Source organism: Chlorocebus sabaeus, chromosome 14 (genome assembly GCF_047675955.1).
Source record: "Chlorocebus sabaeus isolate Y175 chromosome 14, mChlSab1.0.hap1, whole genome shotgun sequence".
Taxonomy (NCBI): domain Eukaryota; kingdom Metazoa; phylum Chordata; class Mammalia; order Primates; family Cercopithecidae; genus Chlorocebus; species Chlorocebus sabaeus.
The window spans coordinates 25,195,171-25,212,133 of NC_132917.1; the positions used below are offsets into that span (position 1 = coordinate 25,195,171).

General features: G+C 38.6%; 1 protein-coding gene across 21 annotated transcripts in view; it reads right to left on the reverse strand.

Moving 5' to 3' along the window:
- The window catches only part of DTNB (dystrobrevin beta), a 300,375-nt gene that overhangs the window by 145,253 nt on the left and 138,159 nt on the right, over positions 1–16,963 (reverse strand). For all 21 annotated transcript variants that reach the window (XM_073022855.1, XM_073022853.1, XM_073022854.1 and 18 more), the window contains one exon: positions 9,511–9,635. In XM_073022855.1, the coding sequence (XP_072878956.1) occupies positions 9,511–9,635 (125 nt within the window). The remainder of the gene's footprint in view (positions 1–9,510; positions 9,636–16,963) is intronic.

Sequence of the window (16,963 nt, forward strand, 5' to 3'; positions counted from 1 at the left end):
TTTCTCTCAGAGACTTGGAAGCAAGAGAAGTTGCTAGAGTGTTGATACGTGAATTGGCTTTGTTTTGAATACACGTCTTGAGATTTATTTGAAAAACCTTGTTTACTCAATATTCTCACCACCCCCCCCAGAAAGGAACACAAGGAAATATGCCTGACATCTAGTGGCGGCTTTAGGAAACTGTAGGTACATGACTTGTATCACTTTCTGAAAGAAAACCAAAACCAAAACTGAACACGAAAACATAAATGGCGGGGAGGCGTTGGACGCCTGTGTATATAAATTGTGCTGGGTATAATTCATTCGCTCAATACATTTTAGGTGCCTACCATGCACCAAGCAGTATTTTAGGTACTGGGAATTCGGTGGAGAACAAGATAAAGTCCAGCCTTTGTGGAGTTTACATTTTTGTGATATGATTAAATTTATCTGAAGGAAAAGACTTTAAAAGTTTATAGCCTTCTAACCACTTAAAAGCACTTTTCCATATATTATCTTTTAAAAAAAAAATCCTGAGACAATTAAGACAGGTTTTATTATCACCATTTTACAGAAAGGCAAACTGAGGTCTTTTTTTTTTTTTTTTTTTTTTTTTTTTGAGACGGAGTCTAGGTCTGTCACCCAGGCTGGAGTGCAGTGGTGCAATCTCGGCTCGCTGCCACCTCCACCCTCCACCTCCCAGGTTCAAGCATTTCTTCTGCCTCAGCCTCCCAAGTAGCTGGGATTACCACAACACCCAGCTAATTTTTGTATTTTTAGTAGAGACAGGGTTTCACCATATTGGTCAAGTCGGTCTTGAACTCCTGACCTCAGGTGATCCACCCATCTTGGCCTCCCAACGTGCTGGCATTACAGGTGTGAGCCACGGCACCAGGCCTGGAGTCCACACATTTTCTAAAGAGTCAGACTTTGATTTGTACTAATTTATTATTTTGCCGGCTACACACAAAATGAAATATTGATGAGCCTATCAGAAAAGTCTATCAACAGCATTAACCTTCAATCAAAAGGATCTTATGAACTAAATTCTGGTTAGCCTACTACAACTACATAAAACTGGCTTCTTCACTGTCACTCAAACCTATTTGCAAACGCACAAAGTACTATGTGAACACTGTTAGGACCTTGCAGAGTAGTAGAAAATCTTCAATAAGTATTTGCTGAATTAATGAATAATTAAGAATCTTAGCAAGCGTTAAGAATTGCTATTCATGGCTGGGCACAGTGGCTCAAGCCTGTAATCTTAGCACTTTGGGTAGCCAAGGCAGGTGGATTGCTTGAGGTCAGGGGTTCGAGACCAGCCTGGTCAACATGGCGAAACCACATCTCTACAAAAAATATGAAAAGTTAGCCAGGCATGGTGGCACGCACCTGTAGTCCCAGCTACTCAGGAGGCTGAGGCATGAGAATTGCATGAGCCTGGGAGGAGGAGGTTGCAGTGAGCTGAGATCACACCAGCACACTCCAGCCTGGGCAACAGAGCAAGATTCTGTCTCCAAAAAAAGAAATGCTACTCATATGTTTGTATTTGTACTCTGCATTGCACTCTGCACATTTCTTAATACTTGGTGTTGTATTTTTAGTTTGCTTTCATATAGCTAAAACTCTTTATGTCCTCCTAATACAGTGGTTCTGTAAACTGATCAGATAAATTAGGGAACTTTTTCAAAAGGTGGATTCTTAGGCCACCTCCAGAATTATTATTAAGTTGACCTAGAATGGAAGTAACTTGGTCATCTGTACTGTTTTTTTTTTTTTTGACGGAGTTTCGCTCTTGTTGCCTAGGCTGGAGTACAATGGCGTGATCTTGGCTCACCGCAACCTCTGCCTCCCAGGTTAAAGCAATTCTCCTGTCTCCGCCTCCCGAGTAGCTGGGATTACAGGCATGCATCACCACACCCAGCTAATTTTGTATTATTAGTACAGATGGGGTTTCTGCATATTGGTCAGGCTGGTCTCGAGTTCCAGACCTCAGGTGATCTGCTTGCCTCAGCCTCCCAAAGTGCTGGAATCACAGGCATGAGCCACCGCACCCGGCTCTTCTGTACTTTTTAAGGCTTTCTGAGTGATCTTGGTATCAGCCAAGTTTGGGAACCATTAACAGGTATTGAATACAGAAAAAAAATCTATAAGACATAGAAACTCAAAGTTGAAAGGAACCTCAAAAGCAAAAGTTATCTAGTCAAACTAAATATGATTAACTGCTCAACATCTCATCTGAATCTAAAAGAGAATCTACCAAAGTTTTTTTTTTTTTTTTTTTTTTTTTTTTGGGTGGTCTGCTGACTATATTCTTGGCTTGGGAGTAATTCAGACTAATAAATAGTTAAACTATAAAATCTGAATTCTAGGTAGTATCTTGTAGAGTTGAAGACACTTGTAGAATAAGTTACTAGAGCTGACCAGTATCTGGTTCTCCTCTCCTTCCTAGGTACACAGAAGGCTATTAAGGTTTAAAATTAGGTGGGGCTGTGAGGCATTTCTGAAGCAAAGCACAGAAGAATGGTTCTGAGCTGTCCCTACACCTTCTTTGCCTGCTGCAGCAATGAGGAGGGCTCATGTGAAGATGGTGGAGCCAGAAGAGTAAAGGAGCCTACACCATCGAACCACTGCCCAGGTCAGCTGCTCCCGTCATTCCAATCCACAACGGACTCTGTGTGAGCAACAAATAAACATTTATGAGCTGAACCACTGAGATTTGGTTGTTAACCTGCTACTACACTATTACTCGTGCTATCCTGAATGTGTAATATTCATATCCCAGGACCCATAGTTAGCCTCCTACCTTACAGGATTTCTCCACACAAGAATGCTCAAAGCAGCACTGTAGGCTGTAGTGAAAAACTAGAAATAATGTCCAGCAATGAAGAATGAATTACTTGTGGTAAAGTCATTCAGTGGAATACTATTGGAAGTTTTGGATAAATTTCAAAAACATTACTTAATAAAGTAATAAATTTACAGAACGCTATGTAGAGCATGACCATTTATATATAGTTTTAACATATCTGATTTTTATGGATGTATAAATATCTAATAAAAGTATTTTTAAAAAGTAAAAAATCATGAATACCAAACAAATGTTAGTGGCTACCCTTTGGGAGAAGGAAAAGGTGATTAGATGAAGAAGAGGAACACAGGAGACTACAGTTTTATCTACAATGTTTTACTCATTTTTAAAAAAAGATCCAGGCTGGGCACGGTGGCTCACACTTGTAATTCTAGGAAGCTGAGGCAGGTGGATCACCTGAAGTTGGGAGTTCAAGACCAGCCTGACCAACATGGTGAAACCCCATCTCTACTAAAAATACAAAATTAGTCAGGCGTGGTGGCACATGCCTGTAATCCCAGCTACTCGGGAGGCTGAGGCAGGAGAATTGCTTGAACCTGGGAAGTGAAGATTGCAGTGAGCCGAAATCACACCATTGCACTCCAGCCTAGGCAACAAGAGCGAAATTCCGTCTCAAAAAAAAAAAAAAAACAAAAAAAATCCAAGGTAAACATAATAAGATAAGAATTAGTAAGGAAAAATTCAAGTTCTAATTATTAGTCTCAGTCCCAGCTGCATTTCTACTTAAATTTCTAACAGAAAACTCGATATGGGGAGGGCTTTTTAAATAGAAGAAACCTGAAGTCAGGTTTAACCAAAGACAGGGAAAGTGAAGCCACAGAAAGTCCTGGAACCTCTGAAGGAGAGGTGAGAGGTTGCATTAAGATAAGAGATGGCTGAAAGAATGGATAAGAAGCAGTAAATTCCCACCCAATCCCCACCACCTCCAGCCCCACTCCCAATACCACATAGCCGGATGACTACCCCTTTCTAGGCTCACCAGGAAACCAGAGGTTACTCTCAAGTCAAACTGAGCAGAAAGCCCCTGAGCTCAGGAGCCCCAGGTGGAGGCACGGGTATGGAGCCTGAATGAAAACGAAGAGATAAAGTGAAATTCTATGCTAAAACTATTGGATTCTCCAACATACTTCTTCTGGTCAGGATTCACAGAACTTTTGACCCCAGAAATGTGTCCTAGACATTAATATATAGAAACTCTCATGCAGCTCCATGGGGGAAACATGCCATACACTGTGGCATTATGTGTGGAGGCAGAGGTCTGAAAGCAACGAACGTGTCCACCTCAGGGAGAATGGACAGGTAAAATGCTTTTCATAACAGCATTTATAAATATATATATGTATAAAATATATATATAATATATAAAACATATATAATACATAATATATATGCCATATAATATATTATATATAAATATATATATAACATGTTATATAAAAAATATATAAAATATATATTATATATAAAAATATATAAAATATATATATTTTTTTATTGAGATAAGAGTTTCACCCTTGTCGCCCAGGCTGGAGTGCAATGGCGCAATCTCAGCTCACTGCATCCTCCACCTCTCAAGTTCAAGTGAGTCTTCTGCCTCAGCCTCCTGGGTAGCCAGGATTACAGGCACTGGCCACCATGCCTGGCTAATTTTTGTATTTTCAGTAGAGACAGGATTTTTCCATGTTGGCCAGGCTGGTCTTGAACTCCTGACCTCAGGTGATCCACCCGCCCTGGCCTCCCATAGTGCTGGGATTACTGGTGTGAGCCACCATGCCCGGCCATAAATAAATATCTTAAAGGGACATACAGCACAATACCTACTTTTTTTTTTTTTTTTTTTTGAGACGGAGTCTCGCTCTGTCGCCCAGGCTGGAGTGCAGTGGTGCGATCTCGGCTCACTGCAGCTCCGCCTCCTGGGTTCATGCCATTCTCCTGACTCAGCCTCCTGACTAGCTGGGACTACAGGCGCCCGCCACCACGCCCAGCTAATTTTTTTGGTACAATACCTACTTTTTAAGAACATATGCTAACAAAAGATACACAACAAGCACATCAGAATGGTTATCTATAGGGGAAAAGGTGACTACAGTGGGACATTTCCATAAAGGGGAGTTTTTAAAAATATGATAAATAGCACAAATAAAATGGTAGAAGAAGTCCACATATCATAGTAATGTTAATAATTATAATATATAAATCAGTTTCAATTAAAATCATAATTATAATGATATTATAATAATACATTTGAATTGACCAAACTTGCCAGTTAAAAGACTATCAGGTTATCAGGTTAGATTTTTAAAATCCAGCTTATAATTTACAAGAACATAGTCAAAACCTAAACACACAGAAAAGCTGAAGGTAAAAGTTTAGAAAAAGTTATGCCAAGCACAAACCTAGCAAAAGATATTGAAAGATGTTACTGGTAGATAAAATAGACTTGAAAACAAATAAAATATTAAGGACAAATAGAGTCACTATACAAGAATAAATTTTCACTGTCCTAGTGAAGTACGTATAATTTTGAGTAAGTAAGGCTATATATGATTTGAGCAACATAATTAACAAACTTGACCTAATGGACATATATTCATCCACTACATAACTCTGCATACAACAAGCATAGAATAAACCTTGTTTTCAAGCTTACATGGAACATAATATAAACCTGATCATATACTAGACAATAAATATCTTAACCAATTTTTTAAAATTGAAAAATACAGACCATTTTCCAGACTAAAAGTAAGTTATAAATTAATAATGAAAAGGCAACTAGAAAACCTCTGTATGTCTGGAAATTAAGAAAGTATATACTTCTCAAAGAAGAATCCTAAAATAACTTAGGAAATATTTAGAAGTAAACAACAAAAAATATTATATGGTAAAACCTGGGTAATACCCAGATAGGGTTCAGATAAATTTATAGCCTTAAATGTTTCTACTAGGGGAAAAAAACCACAAAAATAAAAAAAAACTGAAATCTTCAGGTTTAGATGGCTCCATTAGTGAGTTTCATCAAAAATTTACAAAGAAAATAACTCCAATCTTGAACAAGCTCTTCCAAAAATATAAAAAGAGAGAATGCTCCTCCATTTTGTAAGAATCGCACACTGGGTGATAAAAACAACAAAACAAAAATAACCCCAAATCAAGGGAAGTTATAGGAGAGTTTCACTCAAAAACATAGCCAAAATCTAAACGAAATATTAGCAAACAAAATCCAGCAGTGTATTCAAACAATGGCCAACTCAGATTTATTCTGGGAAGGTAAAGATGATGTTAAAAAACACTTAATGTAATTCACTACGATAATAGAATAAAGAAAAAGTCTTTGATCATCAATAGAGAAAATCATATAATCACCTCAATACAGAAAAAGTCTTTGATAAAAGTCAGCATCCATTCATGACAAAAAGAAAGCATTTTTTATTTCTAGCAAACTAGAAATAAAAGGGAACCTCTTAAACCTGATAAATAGTTTATACAAAACCTACATCAAATAACATACTAAATGAATGCCGAAAGCATTCTCTGTGGGATTAGTAATAACACAAAAATGCCTTTAAACCACTTCTATTGAGCATTGCACCGGAGGGGCTAGCCAGCATAGTAAGACACCCGCCCACCCTGCAAAAAGTATGATTAATTTTCAAAAGTATAAGGTACGGAAGGGAAGACACAAAGCAGTCATTATTTGCCGGTTATATAATTATTCATAGAAAATTCAAAAGAATCTGAGTATAAAGTACCAGAATTAACAAACAATTTAAGCAAGACGACTGCCTAGATAGTGGACTAAAATACAAAAACTATTTGCATTTCCATACACTAGTAACAAACTGTTAAGAAATATAATTCAGAAAATATTCCATTTGCATTACAGCATATGCTTACCAAAACACATCGAACTGTACACTTAAAGTAGGTGTGTTTTATTACATGTAAAGTATATCTTAAATAGCTGTAGGAAAAAGGACACTACTGACACTTTTTGTAACAGCAATTACAAATGTCAAGTGACATAAGAGTTAATCTAATATATAAAGACTTTTCTGGGGAACAATGATAAAACTTTACTTAAAGCTATAAAAAGATATTTAAATAAATGCAAAGACACATTCGTAGAATGAAAGCTTTAAAACCAGAAAGATGTCAGTTCTTCCCAATTTGATCTTTAGATTCAGTGAATCTCTGATCAAAAATCTCAACAAAATTTTATGAGGAACTCAGTAAGATGAGTCTAAACTTTATATGAAAGAGCAAAGAGCTAGTAACAGACAAGACACTCAGAAAAAGTAGATAACTTAGTCCCTTATGGTAATTGACACAGTGAGATATTGGCATAGGGATAGGCAATTCGACCAAAGGAGCAGAATAAAGAACCCAGAAGCCAGCCTGTGCATATTTGGAAACTTCATTTTTTACAATGGTGGCATTGTAGTCAGTGGGGAAATGATGGATTATCTATTGAATGACCCTGAGACAAGTTATTATTCAAATGCACAAAGCGAGGGGCTGGGGAAGAGAACTGGATATTCTACATCACATCACACACAAAAATCCATTCCAAATGAATTAAAGACATATGTGAAAAGGCCATCTTTAAAACCTAAAGAAAAAAGTAAGGAGAAAACCACTATAATGTTGAGACAGGCAAGGAAAAACACGAATAAAAAGGAAAAAGGTTAACAGATTTAACAAAAAAATTGGATTATAGGCAACAGATAAACTGTGCTATGGAACACTATGTAGGGGTGGAGGACATCCTTTTTCCCAACAAGAAGAAAGCAATGAGAAACTACAGGAAAAACAACAACAACTGTACAAGAAAATCAATCCAGTTAAAAATTCAATAGGAATGATTTTCAGCAATCAATGGTAAGTAAGAAAGAAAAGCCCAGTGAACTCCAAAGACAGAGTAACTGCACAAAAGGATCCACAGAATCGCAGCATACTATGTGACTGTGTAATGAAGGATACTACCTGTAAATGTCATTATTTGGTTTTATTAGATTTAACCCTTGATCAATCTCAGAAGACTTAGTTATGGTTATCGAAGAGAACAGAAATATTTATCAGCTTTGACAACATAAAAATAAGGGCACAGATGGCAGATGTTAGGAGGCAAAGGAAAAGTAGACAGAAGATGCTAATTTTCTCAGTTTACAAAGTGGAAGTCAAAAAGAAGTTATAAGAAACAGAGTTTTTAAAATATTATTTAAAATTAAAAAGGTAACCAACTTAAAAATGGTGATATAACCATGAAAAACCGGGATAGGTTGGTATGTAAAGTTAAAAATGAGGCTGATTCCTTACACCACAAAAATAAAGTCAATAATGTCTAAAATTGGCTGGGCGCAGTGGCTCATGCCTGTAATTCCAGCACTTTGGGAGGCTGAGGCAGGTGGATCACTTGAACCCAGAGTTCAAGACCAGCCTAGGCAACATAGCGAAACACCATCTCTACCAAAAATTAAAAAACAATTAGCTGAGCATGGTGGTCTGCACCTATAGTCTTAGCTACTTGTGAGGCTGAAGTGGGAGGATTGCTTGAACCTGGGAGGCGGAGGCTACAGTGAGCTGAGATCACACCACTGCACTCCAGACTGGGTGACAAAGCGAGACCCTGTCTCAAAAAATAATAATGATAACAATGTCTAAAACAGATAAGTCAAGAAATAGTGCTCCAAACATATTATTTAGAAATATAGAGATAACTATTAGTAGATTTAAAACCCAAAGGACAGTGAAGTGTGGGAGGGTATGTTGCATTCATTATAAGCTCTTGTGTGACTGAATTTTTAATTCACATGCATGGGTTATTTTAATAAATATAAACAGATTTCTAAATAATTGAAAGAAAAAAGGAAAAAGATCAAGATTCTCTAGAGTTCATTTAGTCAAACACCTTCCATCAGGGAGGTGAAAGAAAATGAATGCCCACTCCAACAGAAAAACTTCTAAACATCTGATAAAGATTCGTGATCCAAAACCCTACCAAATTTATTCCTCAGGGAAGCATATTATCATCATTTAATTCAGAGTGAAGAAAGTAGTTTACAGGCTGAATCTCCTTCACTGTTTCTCTTCCTCCCTACTTTCCTTTCTCTATTTCTCAACTTTATTGTTCTCCTCTAGCTTTGCTTTACTTAGCATGAATATTCAAACTAAATACATACAAATAAATACATACAAAATACCAGTTTTATTTGTAGAATATAGTCTTATGTTTCCTAATTTTCTCTCAATACAAAAAGAGCAAATTAAGTTGATTTTCATTTCCACGTTGTCTACATTAACTTAAAAGTCTCTACGGGCATTACTGCTGTAGAGAAAAAGATCTCTACCACCGATTTAAGGAATGAACCCAAAACCACAAAAGGCAACCCACCTAAAACCAGAACAATAATTACTCTTCAATGGGTTTCTGGAGGCTGCCATATTACTTAGGCTTCAGGAATCAGGAGCTAGGTTTCCACGTGGACACTTAAGGTGATTTACAGAGAATAAAGCTTGACGTCTAAGTTCCCCCAAAAGAAAATAAAAACCCGAAAAGTTCAATGTTCATGTTAAGTGATGTCTAGTTTTGATCCACAGGAATTTCACAAGACCCCCATTTCAGTGTGATCCACAGGCACTTCCAGGGGTATACTTACACTATATGTGCAAGGTCAAGTGGTTTCTCTGGTTGCTCAGGAAAAACAGGATGCGGGGGTTCTCTCGTGGGTACACACCCCAAAGATTTACTAATTGCATGGCTCAGCTTCTTTGCAGGAGATTTCTGTGTCAAAGTAGAAAACAGTAAGGAATTAATTCTTCAAAAGAATGAAAGGAACTTCAAAAAAAAAAAAAAAAACAACTTTGTGACAAGAGTGTAAAAACATCTTTTCAAATGCAAATCAAGTTTCATTATTGTCAACATCATTGGGCCTTGCAGAAAGGAACCTCCAGTTGTCCCAAGGTCATCTGTGGTCCTTCATTTCTGCAGTTCCTCCTTCATGTTTACTATAAAGTCACACTATCAAGTAATGTCAACTTTCCTTCTGGACATCTCTGTGTACTCTTGGCAAGAACTCCCTCCTTTGATGCTTCTAGATCATTTTTGCTAAGATGTTAAAGTTATTTCCCTGACCAGAGTCAGAACTTTTTGATGGAGGCCAGGCGTGGTGGCTCATACCTGTAATCCCAACGCTTTGGAAGGCTGAGGCGGGTGGATCACCTGAGGTCGGGAGTTCGAGACTAGCCCGACCAACATGTTGAAACCACGTCTCTACTAAAAATACTAAATTAACCAGGCATGGTGGTGCGAGCCTATAATCCCAGCTACATGGGAGGCTGAGGCAGGAAAATTGCTTGAACCTGGGAGGCGGAGGTTGCAGTGAGCCAAGATCACGCCATTGTACTTCAGCTTGGGCAACAAGAGCAAAACTCTGTCTCAAAAAAAAAAAAAGAACTTTTTGATGGGCTACAATACTAAAAGGCTAAGAGCACACAGCTTATGGATGTTAGCAAATTAGCTAAGTTACAACCCCAAGATGTTAGGATATTCCCAAATAAACATGAGCCAGAACATTTGATATTAAGGGTCTGGTTATGTAGTTGGATACAGAGTACGTTCATAATATGCAGACCCAGGACTCTACATTACGATATATAAAGCTACAAAAATAAGTTGGCATACAATACATTCTTCTGGAAGGTAGAATAATACCCACCAAAGACTACCAAATCTAAGAGTCAATCATAAATATGCACAAAAGTAAACAACATGCCACAATCAGGTTAAATAGAACATTCACTTCTTTTTTCTTTTCTTTTTTTTTGAGATGGAGTCTTGTTCTGTTGCCCAGGCTGGAAAGCAATGGTGTGATCTCGGCTCACTGCAACTCCACCTCCCAGGTTCAAGCAATTCTCCTGTCTCAGTCTCCCAAGTAGCTGGGATTACAGGCGCCCACCACCATGCCCGGCTAATTTTTGTATTTTTAGAAGAGACAGGGTTTCACCATGTTGGTCAGGCTGGTCTCGAACTCCAGACCTCAGGTGATCCACCTGCCTCAGCCTCCCAAAGTGCTGGGATTACAGGTGTGAGCCACCACACCCAGCCTAGAACCTTCACTTCTAAAACTCATATTTAAAGGAGGCTCCTTTTTTTTTTTTTTTTGGAGACAGAGTCTGTCTCTGCGGCCCAGGCTGGAGTGCAGTGGCCGGATCTCAGCTCACTGCAAGCTCCGAGGAGGCTCCTTTTATACAGATTATACTGTCCACCCAATTCCCCTAAAATAACACTGTTATCTGAGATTTTCTTGGCAGGATATTAACTGTAATAAAGTTTAACTATTTCATTCTGCTGCCTCTGCAGTTTATTATCATATGTGCCACTTAAATTGGAAAATAAAACATGGTTGCAGTTGTCTGCCTCATCAATGCCACGTCCCCACTAGACTTCTATACGCTGCTTGCTGTAGTATTTTAACACAAAATAAACAAAAATCTGTGTGCCTGTAAGACCATACAGGCACAGTTAATGAAAACTTATAATAAAGACTCAATAATACAATTTTTTCAGAAACTTTGTATATTGGCTCCAAATCACCTACTACTATTCCCTTCAACACATTAAATTCTGGGAAAACTTGGTCAGGCACAGTGGCTAGCTCCTATAATCCCAGCACTTTGGGAGGCAGAGGCAGGTGCATCACTTGAGCCCAGGAGTTTGAGATCAGCCTAAGCAACATGGCGAAACCCTGTCTCTACAAAAAGTATCAAAAAAATTAGTTGGTGCGGTGGCATGTACCTGTAATCCCAGTTACTCGGGAAGCTGAGGTGGGAGGATCACTTCAGCCTGGGTTGTCGAGGCTGCAGTGAGCTGAGATTGTGCCAACTGCACTCCACCCTGGGCGACAGAGTAAGACCCTGTTCCCCCTCTCCCCCAAAAAAAAATTCTGGGAAAAGTCTACATGTAACCTAATTTCCTGAAAGTATATAAAGCGAAACATAGCAGAAATTCTCAACTTCTCCCCTAACTTCTTTCCATTTTCCTTTTGCCCATCAAGAAGTCATGATGTGACGCTGATTCTTCCCGCACAACAACAGTTTCTGCACTGCCCCCAGAGATCATGTCACCCTTCTGCTTAACACCCTTCAAAGGCTGATAGTCACTTACAGAATGAGATCTAAATAAATGCCTTCATTTTCCATACAAAAGCTTTCACACCTGACTCCTGCCTCTCTCTCTTTCCACTTCCCACTCACGTAAATGATGAGCCGCTCACAGTTAACTCAATATACACTGTGCTCTTTTAGGTCTCTGTATCTTGGCACATGCCTTTTCCAGCTCTCCCTTTCCCAATCTATCTTTCTGTACATTTTTTGCTCATCTCTCAAGCCTGCTGGTCAACATCCCTTCCTCTGTGAAAACTTTCCTCACTGCTCCATACGACAGCAAGTGCCTTTCCAGGCTACCCATTTACCTGTACCTATTTCCACTGTTGCACTTACCATGCTATACTGCTGCTATACTGCAATTTTTATTTTTATTTATTTATGTATTTATTTGAGACAGAGTCTCGATCTGTCACCAGGCTAGAATGCAGTGGCGCGATCTCGGCTCACTGCAACCACTGCCTCCCAGGTTCAAGCGATTCTTCTGCCTCAGCCTCCCGATTCGCTGGGACTACAGGTGCATGCCACCACGCCTGGCTAATTTTTGTATTTTTAGTAGATATGGGGTTTCACCACGTTGGCCAGGATGGTCTTGAACTCCTGACTTCGCGAACCGCTCGCCTCAGTCTCCCAAAGTGCTGGGATTACAGGCATAAGCCACCACGCCCAGCTCCATACTGCAGTTTTTGTTTGTCCATCTCTGTTATACTGCTGCTTCTGAGGGTAGGATTTACATCTTATTCATCTTTGTATTTGAACAAATTATTTACCTAGATGAATTTTCCAGATTGCTTTTACCTACCTAGTAAAACCATATAAATCTTTTTTTATTTTTTGAGGATTACAAGTAGAGGCAATCAGAGGATATCAAAGAGAACACCTTACTTTCACCTTTATAAGGAAACACTACATCTGTCATCCATGTATTAATTTCATGATTTTTTGCTGTATCGGCCATTAATTCATGTAATGTATGTGAAACGTATTACCACACAGACTACTTTAGCTCCATCCTAAAAATAATAGCCATGAAATAGAAAAGTAAAATCAATACATCAAGATGAATTCCAAATAATTAAAGCACACCAAGGGAAGCCTGGTATGTATGGGAAGAAAAAAAACCTGAAGTAAAGACATGTAATTGGAGTATTAACTAAGGCCTAAAAAGGATACTACCTTACAAATTTTAAAACTATGTATCCAATCAGGTTGTCTAAACACATAAATAAGTGATTTCCTTAAAAGATCTCAGAGTATGACTTGGACCTGAAGTGAAGTTTGATAATGAGTTAGTTTAGGAGGCTACTATAACAAAGTCTCTAAGCAAGAGTTTGAAAAATGCTGTGTCAAGACAGGGGCATTAGCTCTTCTGTCCAGTCAGCCCCTAAGATGAAGCCCCAGACTCGAGAATCGACAACTAAAAATTTAAGGAAGCAAAGAGGGCGCGAGGGCAGAAGAAGAACACGACACGTGCAGGACCTGGAGTCTCCTCCACTTCATTTAAGCTCCTATATCAGAGACACTCTTTGAGGTCTCGGTACTTTCTCCCAACTTGCACTCTAAAACTGATTTAATGGAGAGTTCTTAACATAGAAAGTTAAATCTTCTCTAAATACTCTTAGGCAATGATTTCAAATAGGATATTGTGTTTTCAATATAGTAATCCACTTTACCAAATTTCAAAACATTTCCTATCCTTTCTTAAAAATACTACAGGTTATATTTTTTAAATATACCAGGCTGGGCATGGTGGCTCACGCCTATAATACCAGCACTTTGGGAGGTCAAGGTGGGAGGATTACCTGAGGCCAGGAATTCATGATCAGCCTGGGCAACATAGTAAGACTCCATCTCAAAAAGAAAAAAAAAAAATCCAAACATTAGCCAGGTGTGATGGCACATGCTTGTAGTCCTAGCAACTCAGGAGGCTGAGGCGAGAGGATCGCTTGAGTCCAGGAGTCTGAGGCTGCAGTGAGCTACGACAGTGCTACTGTATTCCAGCCTAGGTGACAGAGTGAGACCCTGTTTCTAAATATACATATCTATACACACACCAAAGAGTATAAAATGTGTACAGTGTTTTTTTTTAGACAGAGTTTCGCTCTTGTTTCCCAGTCTGAAGTGCAATGGCGTGATCTCGGCTCACTGCATCCTCTGCCTCCTGGATGCAAGCAGTTCTCCTGCCTCAGCCTCCCTAGTAGCTGAGACTACAGGAATACGCCACCACACGCGGCTAATTTTTGTATTTTTAGTAGAGACGGGGTTTCACCATGTTGGTCAGGCTGGCCTCAAACTCCTGACCTCAGGTGATCCACCCACCTCAGCCTCCCAAAGTGCTGGGATTACAGGCATGAGCCACCACACCCAGCTGTACAGTTTTAAAAGTTATAAAACAAATACCTACCTACCCACTATTCTGCCTGTGAAACAGAACATTCATCACTCTGAAGACTCCTTATGGGCCCTCATCCTAATACTATATCCCACTCACACTCTACCCCCTCTTCTCCTGATAATCACTATCCTGGATTTCGTATTAATCATTTCTTTGACTTTATTATCTTAGCAATTACATATAATACATTGTTTAGATATGTATAAAACCTGTATAGCTCTCTATATATTCTTCTGCAACTTGCTTCTTTCACTCAGTTATGTTACAATTTATCCATTTTGATGGATATAATTGCAATTCATTTTTTTTCACTGCTTGATGGTATTTCATTGGTTAATTACACTGTAATTTATATATCCATTCCACTGCTGATGAACATTTGGGGTGTTTCCATGTTTTTCATTCATTTGCAATGCTGGTATAACTTTCCTGTCCCTGTCTCTTATGGCCATGTATAAGAATTTCATAAGAGTGGAATTATTGGTTCATAGGGTTATGCACATTCAATTTTACTAAGCACTGCCAACTCGTTTTTACAAAGTGGTTACATTAATTTCCACTCTCATCAGCTGTGTGAGAGTTCCTTAAACTTCACATTCTGGCCAACTTTGTCATTGCCAGACATTTTAACATTTGCCAAGCTGGTGGGTGATGAATGGTACTGTGGTTTTAATTTGCAATTCCCTGGTTATTAAAAAGATTGAGCCTCTTTTCCTATGTTTATGGGCCATTTGTGTTTCTTCTTCTGTGAAATGCCTGTTCCTGTCTTTGTCATAGGGTTGCACTGGATTTTTTTTTTTTTTTTTAACTGATTTGTTAGAGTTCTTTATACTTTTTGTATTTTAACCCTAGGAAAGTTGTATCTTACAAACAACTCCTATTTTGAGGCTTGTTCCTCACTCTGTGTTTCTGATGAACATCTTTAAGTATCAGTGGTCCCAGTTTAGTAATTTTTTCCTCTATATTCTGTCCTTTTTGTATCTTAAGAAATACTTCCCTCTGAGGCTATAAAGTATACTCCCAAACTACCGTCTAAAATGTTGTATAGTCTTCACTTTTCATATTTAAGTCTGAATCTACTTAGAAATAATGTCTTGATAGGTATCAGGAAATATTCCAATTTTGTCCTACATTTACTACTTACATTTATCATTTAATAGTCCATTATTTAATAAATGGACTATTACTACGTATATTCCTGCTGGATATATATTCTACTTCTGTCTCTATCACACCACCAGTGATTTTATGACTATAGCTTCCTCCTGTCTTTTCAGGAAGTGCAAGTGCCCCGGACCTACAGTCTTCTTTAGGGGTGTCTTCATTATCTTTGGCCCTTTGCACTTACCACTTAAGTTTTAGAATCAGTTTGTCATTTACCACCCAAAAATCCTGTTGGGATTTCAATGGGAACTGATCAAATCTATGGATAATTCTGGAGAGAAGTGACATCTTTGCATACTGACCATTCCTTTCCATAACTGTGTTCATTTCCCCACGTATTTAAATCTTCTTTAATGTCTTTCAATAAAGTTTCAAATTCTTCTCCATAAAGGATTTATATGTCTGTTCTTATTCCTAGTTATTTTATAAACAGGTTTTGTATATAGCAGCCCTGCTCTTTTTTATAAGTTGTGATAAAATATACATAGCGTAAAATTTACCATCACAATCATTTTATTATTATTATTTTAGAGACAGGGTCTCGCTGTTGCCCAGGCTGCAGTGCAATGCTCAATCATTTAAAAATGTACAGTTCGGGCCGGGCGTGGTGGCTCACGCCTGTAATCCCAGCATTTTGGGAGACTGAGGTGGGTGGATCACCTGAGGTCAGGAGTCCAAGACTAGCCTGGTCAACATGGTGAAACCCCGTCTCTACTAAAAATACAAAAAAATTAGCCGGGCGTGGTGGTGGGCGCACCTGTAATCCCAGCTACTTGGGAGGCTGAGGCAGGAGAATCACTTGAACCCCAGAGGTAGAGGTTGCAGTGAGCTGAGATTACACCACTGCACTCCAGCCTGGATGACAGCAAGACTCGGTCTCAAAATAAATAAATAAATTAAAAAGTACAGTTCAGTAGAGTGAAGTATATTCACGTTGTTGTGCAACCAATCTCAGGAATGTTTTCATCTTGTAGAGCTGAAAGTACATACTCATTTAAAAAATGCGCTTTTCCCCCTCCCTCCAGCCCCTGAAAACCGCCAACGGCCATGTAGGATGCTTCCGTCCCTTTATCATGAACAGCATTGCTATGAACATGAGTGTACAAACATCTCTTTGAGACCCTGCTTTCAATTCTTTTGGTTATATACCCATTAGTGGAATTGCTGGGTTATATGGTAGTTTTGCTTTTAACTTTTTGAGGAACCACCATACTACTTTCCACAAAAGTTGCACCATTTTAAATTCCACCAATAGTTCACAATGGTTACAGTTTCTTAGGGTTGCCAATAAAATGTTGAATAAAACTGGAGATAACAAGCCTTCTTATTTTGTTTTTGATCTTAAACATTTTCAATATTTTGCCAGTAAATGTAAGAGATGCTATCAG